Source organism: Sorex araneus, chromosome X (assembly GCF_027595985.1).
Source record: "Sorex araneus isolate mSorAra2 chromosome X, mSorAra2.pri, whole genome shotgun sequence".
NCBI lineage: Eukaryota > Metazoa > Chordata > Mammalia > Eulipotyphla > Soricidae > Sorex > Sorex araneus.
In genome coordinates this window covers 368,033,994-368,049,748 of record NC_073313.1, presented here as the reverse complement: position 1 = coordinate 368,049,748, position 15,755 = coordinate 368,033,994, and the positions used below count along the sequence as shown (strand labels likewise).

At 53.6% G+C, this 15,755-nt stretch overlaps 1 protein-coding gene across 1 annotated transcript; it reads left to right on the top strand.

The window, feature by feature from the left end:
- Positions 1–656: 656 nt before the first annotated feature.
- On the top strand, positions 657–14,967 carry FAM98A (family with sequence similarity 98 member A). The gene is made up of 8 exons (XM_055122420.1): positions 657–820; positions 2,962–3,110; positions 4,729–4,863; positions 7,600–7,784; positions 9,174–9,254; positions 10,341–10,457; positions 12,954–13,121; positions 13,202–14,967. The coding sequence occupies exons 1-8, from the start codon at positions 768–770 to the stop codon at positions 13,871–13,873; spliced, it is 1,560 nt and encodes a 519-aa protein (XP_054978395.1). The 5' UTR covers positions 657–767; the 3' UTR covers positions 13,874–14,967.
- The last annotated feature ends 788 nt before the right edge of the window (positions 14,968–15,755 follow it).

Genomic DNA, 15,755 nt, shown 5'->3' with positions numbered 1-15,755 from the left:
GGCGTCTGAAATAAATAAATAATATTCACAGTATCTAAGACGAGTTTCAGCAGCCCAAGCAAAGGGGACGCGTTTTGGCTGGGCTGGTGTTAACAGCCGCGACCCCCATACAAAGGCACGTGGCCTCTTCTCCAAGACAAATGACTGCAAACGAAGCTGCCAGGAGGTCCGGCGGCGCCGGCCCGGGGCGGGCGAGGGACACAGGAAGAACTTTTCCTTCCAGCTGGACGGACACTTGAGGCCAGCGAGACAGCGCACGCGGCGCCTGCACGCGGGGAACCGGCCACGCCGCGCCGCAGAGCCGCTGTCCAGCAAGTCTGCAGTCGCTCCTCCCCGACTCCTCCCCCTCCCCGCCCTCCTCGACCCCCAGCGCGCCCGGGCGTGCATCCAGCTAACAGGGTGAGGGGAGAGGTGGAGGACGAGGAGGAGGAGGGGGAGGGGGAGGGGGAGGGGGAGGAGCGTCCCCTCCCCCCATCCCGGGCCCCGCACCCCGTCTCCACGCCCAGCTGCCACGCAGCCGGGCTCCCTGCCCTTCTCCGGGCGCGCGGCTTCAGGCGGCAGGCATGCGCACGCGCGCGCGCGCGCCGGCGCCGAGGGGCGGGGCGGTGGGCGGGCCCGCGCGCGTGCGCAGGCTCGGAGCGTGCGCAGTGCGCGCGCCGGGGCGCCAGCTGTCCGTGTGCGAGTTCCGGGACGGCGGCGCCTGCGCGGGGGAGCGCGCTGCCGGCGGACACGGAGCTGACGCCTCGGAAATTTGAATAGCGCACGGCATGGAGTGTGACCTCATGGAGACTGACATCTTGGAGTCGCTGGAGGACCTGGGGTGAGCCCGCCGGGCCGCGGGACCCCGCCGCCGGGCCCCCGGGGACGCCTCCCGCGCCCGCCGCCCCGGCACCTGCCGCCCGGCGCCGCCCGCCGGGGCCGCGGGACCCCCGGGCCGCGCCCCCCGGCCCGGTTCCGGCCGGCCGCCCCGCGCGGCCCCTCAGGGCCTCCCCGCAGCCCCCCGCCGACCCCCGGGGCCTCGCCGCAGCCCCCCGCGGCCTCCTCACAGCCCCCCGCGGCCTCCTCACAGCCCCCCGCCGTCCCTCAGGACCTCCCGCAGCCCCCCGCGGACCCCCACGGCGTCCCCGCAGCCCCCCGCGGGTCCGCCCGCCGCGCGTGTCATTGTCTGGGCGCTAGGTCCCCTCGCGGCCGGCGCCCGCCGCACTCGCGCGTGTCCCCCCGCGCCCCTCGGCCCCGAGGCCAGCCCTGCCCGGGCTCCTGGGCCCGAGCCTCCCCGCGGCCGCCCCCCACGCCCCAGGCCCCGAGCCGCGGGGACCCCCCCCCGGGAGCGCCCCCCCACCCCACCCCGGGCCGGACCGAGCCCCTCATCTTTGTTCAGAGCTTCCAGGCGTTTCTGCGGGGGGTGGGGGGGGGTGGGTGGGGTGCAGGGGCAGCCCCCGGGGCCTCCTCGGGTGCGACCCGTGTGGGTGTGGGGGCAGCCCCTGTGCCCTTGCCTGCAGGGTCGCGCCCGGGTGGGGTGCGGGCGCCGTGCAGTGCTCGCCGAGCAGCCCCGGGCCGGCCGTGACGCGGGGCGGACGCCGAGCCCGGGGCCCGGTGACTCACCCTCACCGGCCCGCGGTGCCGCCGGCCTGGGGGTCAGAGCCTGCCCGTGAGTCGGATCTGGGTCTTGGTACTTGGGGGGGGTTGCGGGTTGGGCCCCACCCGGCGGGGCCGGGGATCGAACCTGGGTCGGCGGGTGCAAGGCAGGCGCGTCCCCGCTGTACCACCGCTCTGGGCGACAGATGTGGGGGGTTGGCTCCGGGGGTCACCCCCGGCAGTGCCCAGGAATTGCTCCGGGCCGTGCCCCAGGGACCATATGGGATGTCCAGGACCGACGCAGTAGCTCGAACCCGGGTTGGCCGCGTGGAAGGCGAGCGCCCTCCCCGCCGCACCCCTACTGCAGGGGTTTCAAAAGGACCGAGTACCCGGGCGTCAGGCCTGTGTGCCTAACCATTGAACCGCCTTAGTGTAGTCCATGGATCATTTTTAATCAGAAGGAAGCTAAAATAACCTGTTAAAGAAAGAAGATTATTTCTTGGGGAAATCACTTAATTTCTTATTACGTGGGGAGAATGGAATTGGACGTTAGTGGTGAGTTTAATGTGGTACTTACGCTGGTGTTCACCTGAAGTCCGTATAATGTTATAGTACTGTTATAATGTTATACAGCTCATTCCAATAAAATGTTTTTAAAGACATTTAAAGTTACTTGGAGAATGACACCTTCTCTAATTCAAGCTGTATTCTAGATCACGGTATGTTATTACTGTTGTTCTCCATGAATGTCAAGACAATAATTTTCCTAATTACATGAATCACAGAGGATTAGGATTCAGTTGTACTGACATCAACTAGCAATGATTAATCTTGATTTTTCTCTCTATAACCTGGTATGTGTTACCGGCCTTCACTGTCATCAAATATAGAAAAAAATGATTAATTGGGAGACGAAATATTAAAAGGGAAAATTATTAAATGATTAATTTTGCTTTGGAAGAAAGTCGCTAAAAACTCAAATATAGTTGCTTTCTGGAAAACTTTTAGGGAAAAAGAAATCATCTATTGAAAACAGTAAGGAATAGTACAGTTAGCAATCACTTGTTAATCTGGCTTTAGTTCTCTATTCATTTAAACCAGAACATAAACGTCAGCTTTCTGTAAATGCACGGAAGTTAACATAGGTTAGCATACAAGTGACATACACGTAGATTTTCTAAAGGTTGAAATGCAGTTGCCATTTCGCTTAGTTTTCCGTTCTCGTGGTTTAGTATGGTTCTAAATCCTATGTTGTACTTCCAAGTTTAGGAATTGGCCTGACTACTTTATTAAACTGTAATCACGCACGATCCAGTGTAGATCTGCGTTATCTGTAGAGCCCGTCAAGTGATTTCATCTTCTGTGTGTGCGGTTTCTTGCTCGCAGTTACAAGGGGCCATTGTTGGACGATGCAGCTCTGTCCCAGGCCGTCTCCGCCGGGGCCACTTCCCCCGAGTTTACAAAACTTTGTGCTTGGCTGGTGTCTGAGTTAAGAGGACTTTGTAAACTAGAGGAAAATGTGCAAGCAACTAACAGTAAGTAACTCTTCTGTCTGAGAAGCAAAATATAAAAATCAGGGTATTGTCAGGGAACAGTGTGGGTTTCGAGTTCATTATAAGTACATGTGAAGTGTAAAGAAACCAGATATTTCTTTTCCTGCATTATTGTTAAAAAGAAAAGATAAGGTGGCTCTGAAGTTGGAAGACAGAGACTGTAGCCTTGCAACAATGAAAAATCTGTAGAAGTTGAAAGACCCTAATGACGATGGTTACAGCGTGAGCCACCTCGATTGGTGGCAGAACTAGAAGTTGGGGTGGTTTTCTGTTGGGACCACCAGGTCCTGGGAGCCCCCGAGCTGTGCAGAGCAAAGAGGGCCAGGGCCGCTTGGTCTAGAAGCGTCCAGACCGCCCACTCTATCTCGGCATTATTTCGGTCAGGCCCGGCACTCCCGGGTGCGCGGGGGGCGTTGGTTTCTGCCAGGGCTTTCCGCACTAGTGTGTGGATTCTGCACGAGAGACAGAAGCTTGGAACCTGACACTCTGCCCCCGGCCTGCTGCGCAGGTGAGCCTCTGCCGGGAGGCAGGCAGATGCCCCCCAGTGCCCACCCTTACGGAAAACTGGACACAGCCACAGAATTCCGTTTTTGTGTGTTGGGTGGCGCTGGCTGCGCTGCCACGCTTACTCCCGCCTCTGTGCCCGAGCTTGAACCCGGGGCGGCCTCTTGGGAGGGAGCAGCCGCTTTCCCGCCGCACCACCTCTCGGGCCCCTCACCAGACTCCGTTTTTGTGGTTGGGTCCTCACCCCTGGCCCTGCCTTGGGGATCACTCCTGCTGGGGCCGGACCCGTGTCTCCCGCCCCAGGCTCGTCTTGAAGAGCGCCCGGAGCCGGTTCCCTGGGTCCTGAGAGACGGGCCCGGCCACTGCAGGGCCTGCCTGGGCCGCTGGACTCACTCCCGGCCAAACCAGCCCCGTGCGGTTTCTTTACTAATCTAAATTTCAGGGCTTCCCCAGAGAGGCAGGTTTTGTTGCTCTTTTACATAGCAAGTGAGGCAGCTTGAACATCTCACCCGAGGCCATGCAGGCGCTGGGCTTCAGCCCCTCGGGGCCCTCCGACCTCTGCACTTGCGGCAGGTGGCCTCAGTCTTTGGAAGCCTCCCCTCAATCTAGTTGTTCCCAAGTCTCTTTGTTCGAAGGGAGGCCTCAACTAGAACCGGAAAAGCAAGGCCCATCCCGGCAGAGTTGAGGGACAGTGGGTTCCGGGGGGGTTCCCGGGTGCAGAGAACGTTGAGACACTGTTTCCAGATGAGCGCAGGGACTCCGGTCCAGTGCCCAGCGTGCTGGTGGGGGAGGAGCCTCAGACGGAGGACAGAGCGCTCTAGCCCCAGCGTCCTTGCCCTCCGCGGAGTCCGCCGACAGGACTGCCCGCGCGCAGCTTAGAGTGGTGGGGAACCCAAGTGCTCTGCTCAGATGTGAGCTGGGGGTGCTGAGGTGGGGACACCGCGGGGTGGCGCCTGGGCCAGCCCGAGGGCGCAGAGGCACTGCCTGCCCCAGCTGATGACCACGTGGGAATCGCCGCAGGCTGCAGGGGTGGGGGGTAGTTTGCTGGGTGTAAAGCTCCATTCTTACTAAATAAGATGAATTTCATTCTCCCAAGGCCCGGGGGAGGCCGAAGGATTCCAGCTTGAGGTGAGCGGGCTCCTGGGGGAGATGAACTGTCCCTACGTCGCCCTGACATCCGGGGACGTGACCAAGCGCCTTCTCGTCCAGAAGAACTGCCTCCTCTTGCTCAGTAAGTGCCTGCTCCTCAAGTAGCAAGTCCCGCTCTCTCCCGAGACGATAACCAGCTGATGCCACTGTGTTTGACCATGGACTCTGCGGAACATCCCTTAGTTTCAGGCGAGCTTCAGCTTCCGGTGTAGAAACCAGTGTTCTGTCATCAGTCAGGCCGTGGGCTGAGCGTGAGAGAGGAGAAGGTCATTTTAACAGACTGGGAGGACAGTGTGAGAATCATGAAGGGGGTTCCTGGGGTTCTTGAGCCACACCCAGCAGTGCTCAGGGATCACGACAGGCTTGGGGATCATATGTGGTGCCGGGGGTCGGTCCCAGGTCAGCCGTGTGCAAGGTGAGTGCCCCCGCCCCTGGGAGGTTTTCCTCTCCTCCTATGCTGCGGGTTCTGGGAATGACGCGGCTCCAGTGTTGAAAGTTCAGTTTTCCAGAGTGTTTCCGTGGCCGTGACAGCTGGGCAGTGGCTCGCTTCCTCTGGCGGGTGCTTGCTGCTGGGACACCGTGTGCCTCGTGGAGTGCCCTGGCGGAGGCTCCTGCTCTGAGCCTTCACTGTCCATCACGTACCCTTCCGGCACCTCGTGGGCACTGGCGGTGTGTTACTTACAGCGGTGGGAGCTTAGACATGACCCTGGGTGCCCAATGCTTCCTCACTCAGGGTGTGGCCTTTTTATTGCCAGTATTGGGGGTGGGGGGATATGATTACAAATTCACACCGTCAAGTCTCTTCTTGATTTGGGGGGTGTCGAACTCAGGGACTCACACATATCACGCAGGTGCCCTGGTGCTGAGTCATACTCTTGGCCGATGTCTTTCCCCTTTTTTAGGATATTCGGGGTCATAAGTACAAGCTTCATTTTATTTTTTATTATTAGGGGTTTTTTGGGGGGTGAAGGGTCACACCTGGCTCTGCACTCAGGAATCAGTCCTGGTGGTGCTCGGGGGATCATCTGGGGTGCCGGGGGTGAAACCTGGTCGGGCACATGCCGGGCTCACACCTTAGCCCCCCTACAAGCTTTATTTTCAGTGTGCTATTGCTTCCCGAGCTTGTGCGGAATTACAAAATGACTAAATCAGAAGCTGTGTATTCTTCATGCACATGCACATGCTCCTCACTCCCTCCCTCTGCCCTGCTCCTGCCGCGTGTCTGACGCTCTCCTGGCTTCGATCCTGCCCTTTGCGCAGTTCACATGTTTGCAGTGTCCTGCACTGCACCAGTGTCTCATCTTTCCCGGTATCAGTTGACATCGTGTTGCTGTTGTTTTGCCTACTTCTTTCGGCTCTCTTAGCTTTCTACTTGGAATCCCTTAATTGTGTTCTGAGGGAGTAGAAACAGTAAGCCACCGCCATCTCCGAGTGATTAGTGACATAGAACGGTCTTTGAAAGTCTTGGCTGTGACGCCTAACTGGGAGGCCGTTGCGTGTCAGAGCCATTTGGGCTCCTCACTGGTCTCCGTGGTTCCCTGGGCAGTGTCAGAGTGGGGCATCTCTCGTGCCCCCTTTACCCTGCAGGGAGAACCCGGGTGTCCTATCTCCCGCCTTCCCAGAAACTAGCAGCGCTTACTTGTCAATGGGTGTTGATGCTAATTGTATTGTTGAACTAATTCTGTGAATATCTGAACTGCTTTGTCCCACTGTGAGAACCCATTTATTAAGTCCTGTAACGTGTCATTTTCTAGAACAAGAGTTGGCAACCTTCTAGGGGCAGATAGTAAATATTCTTGGCTTCGTGGGCTTGAGATCTCTGTCACAATTACCTCTGCTGTTAAGGCATAAAAGCAGCCTCAGACTACGACTATAGCATTGTTAGACTAACGATTTGCAAAATAAAAGCACTGATTATTTTCCGTGATGGTGGGCTTTACTGTCTGTTTGGACTGTGTCAACAGTATTGTCCAGCACATTTACAAAGCCCTTCCTGGGCACTTGGCTGAGCCCAGTGCCCTGGCCCCGGTTAGCTGAAATTGTGGGCCCTCTACTTGCAGCATTACGCCAGGCGGTTGTAGGGAATCATTCTTTTGACTTCTAAACAGGATTGAAGAAGCTAGGGAAGGCCTTTTCCGAAACTCCCCAGATGGGTCGTGCTTTGTCACATACCTGAAACCCTGCAACTCAGTGATTATTATTCATCTCTTTCAAAGTTGCAGTATCCTTGGGGAGTGTAGTAATAGACTAGATCAGGCCTCACCTGGCTGAACTCTGCGTGCGTGGATGGTACTGGCTGAAGAAATCTGCTGAGAAGCAATGCGTTAGGGAGCTCGTGTCTCTTCCTTTTGAAGAGGGCTAGGGAATTTTGAGAATCTAGGTTTTCTCTGCATTAGGATTTCACAGACCCTAGAAAAGGAATTCAAGGGTGCTGGTGCCCTTCCTACTAAGTAAACTCGGCCCAGCTGCCTAAAGGTGCAGTTTCATGCCAGTTCCCAGTGACCTGCCCAGTATTGGGAGGCAAGAGGGGGAGGCCACGCCCTCCTGGTGGGGGTTCAAATCCCAAGTTTCCTATGTGATCTTCCTTGTTTGCTTTCAAGAAAGTATTTCTTTTTAGGTAAACCATTAGCCATGTGTTGGATTAAATAACTGAGCCAGTTTAAATGCCGGATTACTTGCAGGTAGAAATGGTTTTCCTTTCTCGTTCATATCTATTCCTACAGCTTAAAAATGCGTCTCCCATGGAGGTGCCCGAGCGCTGTGACTCGGGTCCTCTGTTCGTCGCTGTATCTCATTGAGATCCTCTCGTTCTCTCCAGCGTACCTCATCTCAGAACTGGAAGCTGCCAGGATGCTGTGTGTGAATGCGCCTCCAAAGAAAGCTCAGGAAGGAGGTGGGAGTGAGGTCTTCCAGGAGTTGAAAGGCATATGCATTGCTCTCGGAATGTCCAAGCCTCCAGCCAACATAACTATGTTCCAGTTCTTCAGCGGAATTGAAAAAAAAGTAAGACCTTCCATTCCTACGAAATTGTAGTCATGTACCTAAGACCTCGTTCTCGGTTTCTCTAAAATGAAGTGAGTTGATGCAGGTTAGCCTAATGTGCATATTGTTAACTTACTGAATGAATTTGGGGTTTTAAATCTTAGGTACATTCCAGAAAAACTCATGTTTCATTGTGTAGGACATATTATCATACTTTTCAAATAAAAATCAGTTTCATTTTGAAGTTGGAATAAGCTGGGAGTAACGCATAAAGGATTAAGATTTAATTCATTTTAGAAGTTCTGAGATTTGGTGCAGTTGATCTGTAACATGGGGGGGCCCACCCAGAAGTGCTCGGGGCTGCTCCTGGCGTTTCGCTCGGGAGTTGCTTCTGGTGGCGCTCAGGGGGTCTTACATGTGCCAGGCACGCAATCTGGGTTGGTCACATGCAAGGCAAACACCCTACCCTCTGCATCTCTCTCCGGCCCCTCGTCTTTAATTTCTTAAAGATTTAAGGACTTTTATCATCAGATGTCGCCACCACCCCCCTCCATTGTCTGTCGAAGGATGCAGTATATACCTGTTTGGGTGGTTTCCTTTTGTGAGGGGCCTATCCCAGTTCTGCTAAGGGTCCCTCGGGGGCCTGGGGAGGATGTCCTCCTGGGTGGTGCCCAGTATTTCTGGTTTAAGTCCAGTCACTCTGAGCCTCAGCTGTGTCTGTTGGCAAACTAGATGTGTTAGTTGCTGATATGATCTAGCATGCACAGACAATTTGGAATCATTTTTGTACCACACATGCCCAGTAGTTGGAGGGGTGTTTCTGTATGATTGAGCAGGCCTGTGCAGCACTGATCAGGAGCAAGAGTGATGAGTGTCACAGCAGCACTGCCCTCTGCCCGCGTTCCCACTGTCCTCGTGAAAAGGCCTGCGATTGTGTTAACGCGGGAGATGGCACCTTGACGCTCAAATTTAACTGCCCTGCATTTCGGCTTGTCCAGAGTTTGTGTGTTTATCTGCTCCACAGCTCTGCTAGTGCCTGCCGCTCTCGGGCACCATGTGGCCACAGGGAGGCATCCCGCACCCACACACCCCTCGCCCGAGTCTGGGGCCTGCAGGGATGCATCCCACACCCACACACCCCTCACCCAAGTCTGGGGCCTGCAGGGATGCATCCCACACCCACACACCCCTCGCCCAAGTCTGGGGCCTGCAGGGATGCATCCCGTACCCACACACCCCTCGCCCAAGTCTGGCGCCTGCAGGTGTCTGTTGCCATGTGGTTCTTGTATGTGCCGCAACTGCTTCCTCCCTTGCTCTCCGCAGTCCTTGGCGGCCAGAGGGACGGGAATTGGGGAGAGAAGAGTCCATTTTGTATGTGTGTGTGTTCACTTGTTTATGTTTTTGTGCCAGTTAAAGGAAACGTTAGCGAAAGTGCCGCCTAATCACGTGGGAAAGCCTTTATTGAAGAAGCCGATGGGCCCCGCCCACTGGGTGAGTAGTGGTCAGCTGACACTCCCAGTAAGGAGCCTGTGGGATTCGAGGTTTTTATGCTGCCGGGGGGCGGGGGTTAGAGTCACAACGGGGTCCTCGGAGAGCCATACATGGTGCTGGGGATCAGACGGGGCTTGCCAGGTGCTTTGCCCTCTGTGCCATCTCGCCCCAGCTTTGTACATTTTACTTAAATTTCTTTTCCGTTTTTGGGCCACTCTTGGTGTTCAGAGGACCCTCGGGGTGCGGGGGGATAGAGCGCGGCTCTGTCGAGTGCCAGGCAAACGCCCTAGTCACTGTGCTGTCGCTCCAGCCTCCTAAATCTTCTGTTTTCTTGGTGGACATCGTTAGACACATTTTAGAAATCTTAAGGTTTATGCAGAGTGATTTTTATTTGCTCATGATTAGGAACACTTTTCTTAAAATTGCAAATAGTTCACACCGCAGATGAATATAAATTGCTATTCACTATGCTGCTGTTTGTAATGGCCAACCAGGTCATGTTCACACCAGAACTTGCTTTGGTCTGTGAAACTGAAATAAGGAGTAAGGAGTTTCTTCTCTACATACTATTGTTTCAAAATACATCAATAGATTTATTTGGTTTGGGGCCACACCCAGCAGTGCTTTCTCCGGGCTCCTGGCAGGCCCTGGCCTGTAGGGTTGCCGGGGACTGAACCCAGACCCGCCATGTGCAAGGCAGACGCTTGACCTGATGTGCTCTCCTCCGGTCCCTGTTTATCTTTAGGGAAGCAAGCTAGTTTTCATGGACCAGAACTTGTTTGAAATGGGAGGGGAGAGAAAAAGAGGAAATTCGGTTTTCTTGGGTGGAAAAGGCAAGCAAGCAGTGATGCATGGAAGCAGGCACTGTGCTTACAGGGGCGCAGAGAACCTCGGGTGGCTCTTGAGACAATATGATTTGGCCTGTCATTTCATTAACTTAATGTCCTTTGACATTTACTACTAGATAATTTGCTTTGTAGTAAGTGGATGAAACATGCAGTTTCTTTCCTTAGGGTGAATGAAACACGCAGTTTCTTTCTTGGGAATAATTTTCCGTTCTAACTGGTCTTTCTAACTTCATTTCAGGAAAAGATAGAAGCAATTAACCAAGCCATAGCCAATGAGTATGAAGTTCGGAGGAAGCTGCTGATAAAACGTTTGGATGTCACCGTCCAGTCCTTTGGCTGGTCTGACAGAGCTAAGGTACACATTCAGTGATTTCAGAGCCGAGTATTATAGGCCCGACCCTTTAGACATTCCTTGTTTAGATAACAGTGGAGACAGAGAGGTACCAGGAGGCCCGTTGGAATTTCTCTTGGCTGAGTTGTGGAGGAACTTTCAGCTCTTCAGCAGAAAACATTGATTTTTCAAACCTTGAGATCTCTCAACAAAGATCTCACACTACTAGAAGTGTCTCACACTACTAGAAGTTCTTATTTTATGAGAGAACTGGAGAGTGTGTCTGAAAATTACATAATAAATTGATTATTCATTTACTATCCTTGTAAAATTTTAATGTGCTAATTAAAACTAGAAATGCTAGAACTATTCAGACTAAATAGTATAATCTATAGTAGAGAGTCCGAACACCTGATGAGACAAATGTTTCCTTTCTGCTGAGTAAAAGGATCCGGGCCGTGTCTGGACACCGCTGGGCTTTCAGCTGGACCCTGAGAGAGGCCTCAGCTCCCGTTCCTCGCTCACTTTTACAGTTTTTAAAATGCCCTCTCACTCTCCGTGGTACCTAGTTCTTTGTAACTGTAATAGAACGTGATAGGTAAATATATTGATGATATGGAGAGACTATACAAACTGCTTAACTGCTGTTTTGTTTTGTCTTGTTTAGTGAAATTCTCGCTGTGTTATCACACTTAAGGATTTCATTTTAAATCACTGCAAGTGCTTTGATCTGCACAAAGTGAACTTCCATTTTACATAATGACATTTATGCTTAGTTTAGATTGTAAAATTTTAAATTGCTTTTGAAATATGAAACCATTTCATCAGAGGTGTGTGATTTCTGGTAATAAATAAGCACCAGTTGAGGCTGTAAGAGAACATACTTGGGAGCCGCTGGTATGACAACCTCTAAGTGGGTTCTGCTCTTGATATATTTGGGGGGAGGTTTGTCTTGAGGGATTTTAAGCTTGGTTTTTGTTTGTGATGGTCTCCCCAGCAGTGCTCAGGAGGCCCCAGGACTCCTCCAGTGATGCTTGGTCAGCTGGGCCTGCCGTTCAGTGCAAGGTCCCAGGACATAGTGCCACTCAGTCTCGGGGTCACTCGGGGCTACGCAGGCCACGTGCTGCCTGAGCCAGTGGAGCCAAGAATGGGGGCAGGGCCTGCCAGACATGCGCCCGGACCCTTGCATTGTCTCCTGCCCCCGGGTATTTGCTTGGGCCTGGGGCCTCACCCAGCAGTGGGGAGGCCTGTGGTGTTGAGGGTCCGGACCAGCCCCCAGAGCACAGGGGGAGTTGCGTTCTCCCCGGCCGGGACACAGAGTGGAGACAGAGAGGCGCTGGTGACGCTGCCGTCCTGAGCACGGGTCTGTTTCCATCGTGACTAGTCTCCTTTACGTGTGTAAGCACCGGCTGTACATGTCATCCTAATAGGCGTGTGTTTGCATCCTGGCTTCCCCCCACCAATATTTGAGTACCTGTTCCAAAATTTTGTAAATAAGGTCATTGTTGTTGTTAACTCAGTTTTTTGTGTTTTTATGTATTAAATTTACACTCTCATGTAAAAGAGCATCCTCTTTATCCTTTGTTTGGGGCCACCCCCAGCAGTGCTTCGGACTGGCTCTGCATTCAGGAGTCACTCCTGGTGGATTTAGGGACCATATCACGTGCAGGGGATCAAACCCTGGTCGGCCACGTACAAGCAAGGCCCCTACTTTCTGTAGGTCACCCCAGCCCTCACCTGCCTTTTACAGTCTGCACTTCAAGTGCAATTAAAGGACTTGCCCTGCATTTCTAATTTCCCAGTGATTGTGTCTCTTGATTCTGCACACTTGAATCAAAATTAAACATCTACTGCGTGGTTAAAAGCAGGCCCTTTTTATGTATTAAGTTCTTTATTTAATGTACTAGTACATTAAATAAAATTTAATACATTAAGTAAAATTAAATAAAATTTTATGTATTACATTTTTTATTTAATTTAATACTTGCCCTGCATTCCTAATTTCCCGGTGATTGTGTCTCTTGATTCTGCACACTTGTCATAATTAAACATCTTAAACATCGACTGAGTGGTTAAAAGTAGGCCCTTTTATTTACTAGCAGATTTAATAGAGGAAAATATTAATTGGGGACACTGCTTTACAAATAATGTGTCATGCTAACTACATAATTTGTACAAAATAAATTGCAACTATCTTTTTAAATCTAGTGAGCAAATGCAGGAAAATTAAAATGTTGTAAACATATAAAAAGATGAATGTGTTTGATCTGAGACCCATTGCAAGGAATCATTTTTTCAATACACCTTTCAAATCCACGGTCCTGAGGAAGCCCCTTGGCCCACGGCCTCCTCTTCCAAGCAGACACAGCCGGGGCTGCGGGAGGCAGGAGCCGGGAGGAGTAGGCGGCTTTGGGGCTTTTCCTTCTGGAGCCTGGGAACCCGATGGGTGCTTGGGAACTGAGTTACCTGGTGCCGTTTCTGGTCACCCTGGAGCCTGACCTCACTCTGTTGCTCCCACAGAGCCAGACGGAGAAGCTGGCCAAGGTCTACCAGCCCAAGCGCTCCGTCTTGTCGCCTAAAAGTACCGTTTCCGTCGCGCACCTGCTGGCGGCCAGACAGGACCTGTCCAAGATTCTCAGGACGAGCAGCGGCTCCATCCGGGAGAAGACGGCCTGCGCCATCAACAAGGTGACCGCGTGGCGCGCCGGGCTGGGGTCCCCCGCCGCCCCGCGGGCCGCGCTCACGCTCCCCGTGTGTGTCCCCCGCAGGTGCTGATGGGCAGGGTGCCCGACCGCGGGGGCCGGCCCAACGAGATCGAGCCGCCGCCCCCCGAGATGCCGCCCTGGCAGAAGCGGCAGGACGGGCCCCAGCAGCCGTCGGGCGGCCGCGGCGGCGGCAGAGGCGGCTACGAACATTCCTCGTACGGCGGCGGCGGCGGCGGCCGGGGCCACGAGTCAGGTGGCGGCCGGGGTGGACGCGGGGGCTACGACCACGGAGGCCGAGGGGGCGGCCGCGGGAACAAGCACCCTGGCGGCTGGACAGACGGCGGGAGCGGCGGCTACCAGGACGGCGGCTACCGGGACGCGGCCTTCCCGCCCGGCGGCGGCTACCACGGCGGCCATGGCGGCGGCTACCAAGGCGGGGGCTACCAAGGCGGCTACCAGCCCGCCACCTACTCGGGCAGCGGCTACCAGGGCGGCTACCAGCAGGACAGCAGATACCAGGAGGGCGGCCACCACGGCGAGCGCGGCGGCAGCGGCGGTCGCGGGGGGCGCGGGGGCAGAGGCGGCCGCGGGGGGCGCGGAGGCCAGGGCGGGGGCTGGGGCGGCCGGGGCGGCCAGAGCTACCACCAAGGGGGACAGTTCGAGCAGCACTTCCAGCAGGGCGGCTACCAGTACAACCACTCTGGATTCGGACAGGGGAGACACTACACTAGTTGAGGCTACGGAACGCCGCGTTCTGCTCGAGCTCACGTAATAGAAACTTAGCATCAGGGTTTGGAACTGAGCGGCGGGGTTGGCTCGTGGGAGACGGGGGCAGGCAGGGCCGCTGGCGCCAGCGCCCGCAGGGCTTCCTGGGAATCGGCTGGTTTCCCGAGACGCGCCTGCTGCGCCCCTGTAGGAAGTCCTTTACACAGGTGATGCCTTTAACCGACCCTAGACTTACTTCAGTCAGAACACGCGACCTTATGTACCTTATTTTGGGCTTGGGGGAGGGATGTGACTTGATGTTTTCATGTTTTCAGTGTGCGGTTTGGGATGAGGAATCGCCTTGATTTTTTTTCCAGGTTGACCACTAGGGAACCCTTCTTGTAGTCGGTCGTTTTATATGTGTTCTCCTTCGAGTATTTGAGACCTGTTTTCCCAGCACAATTCTGCCCCGATGGACTTTTTTTTATTCCAAGAGGTCACGCCACACTTGCTTCGTGATAGAACTTCTCCGTCTGTTCCTATTAAATGAGCTCGTCTGCAGCTAGCACATTCAGTAGCCTTATCCTCTGGACGGAAAACTGTACCCCACACGCAACTCTGAGAACCCCGAACACAGCCAAAATCCCTAAAGATCTTACAAGCCAACTTCAGTTGTGAACCTATAGAACACGTAGGCGTTTAGTTAAGTATAGCAACTCAAACTGACCGGACTCAAAACAAGTTCCTCTTTCAACACTTCTTTTTACTTGAAATATGCTAGAAGAAACGGCAAACTGAGATTTGTTTTATGCACGAGTTAATACCACTGGCTCAGCGAATACAAGTTAGTTTGCTTTGGGCAGGAGACCTTTTTTTGCCATGGAAGAAATGCACTACAAGGTAACAGAACCGGGACATGTGTTTGCTTAGTGCAGGAGGCCCTTTTTATTGCTGCAGAAAACGAAAGCCTGGCCGCGTTGGTGGTTCACGTTCTCCTTAACAAAATCTACAGGAAGCTTCTTGCTGGGTTTTTGTATACATAAACATTGTCAAGCTGTGAAAGAAAGTGGCTGGAGGTATGCTCTGTGTGAAAGGTGAGCAATAAAGTCTATGTTTGTTCTTGCTTTCGTCGGAGTTTTATTGCAGCCGACTTTCAGAAGGGAATTATTCCGGACGCTTGTTTGAAGCTTGAGAGCTCTGGCTTTTGTTCGCCCCCTGATGTTTGTGTTTGCCTGAAACAGTCTGTAGTGGAAGGGGACACCTGAGAGGCTGGGCTGAAGGGAAAATGGGTATTTGCAGATTGATCTGCTGTGGTACTGCTCAAAATGTCGCTGCTCAGCTCTGGCCACTGGGTGTAGCTGTTGCCACACAGGAGGAATGACTGACCCTGTCTTTAGGGGATTTTCATTTTTTTCCTCTGTTGTTCCTGAAAGATGTGGGACAAGTTACTGAAAAAAAAAAGTCAACGAAAATCAAATGTACAAAGACAATATTCCTTTCCTACCTAAATTCTTTAGACCAGAGAATTGTAGAATCAGCTCGTGCCTTACCATTAAAAATGTTCTATTTGTGGAGATAAATGTACTATCTCTAAAGAGAGATAGTACAGGTGTTCAGGCACTTGCCTTGCACGCAGCTGGCCATGTTTTTATCCCTGATTTCCATACAGGTTCCCGTAAACAGCCAGGAGTAAGCAAACCCTGACCACTGCCAGGTGTGACGAACCACTATCACTGTTCTCCTGCTGTTCATTGATTTACTCGAGCGGGCGCCAGTAACGTCTCCATTCGTCCCAGCCCTGAGATTTTAGCAGCCTCTCCGTACCTGTCTTTCCCAACGATTGGGGACTCTTTCAGGCTCAGGGGAATGAGACCTGTTATTGTTACTGTTTTTGGCATATCGCATACGCCAC

Coding starts and splice junctions, on each gene's coding strand:
- FAM98A (XM_055122420.1), top strand. CDS start 768: ATGGAGTGTGACCTCATGGAGACTGACATCTTGGAGTCGCTGGAGGAC. Junction 821..2,961: donor GAGTCGCTGGAGGACCTGGG/GTGAGCCCGCCG, acceptor TCTTGCTCGCAG/TTACAAGGGGCCATTGTTGG. Junction 13,122..13,201: donor CGGCCTGCGCCATCAACAAG/GTGACCGCGTGG, acceptor TGTCCCCCGCAG/GTGCTGATGGGCAGGGTGCC.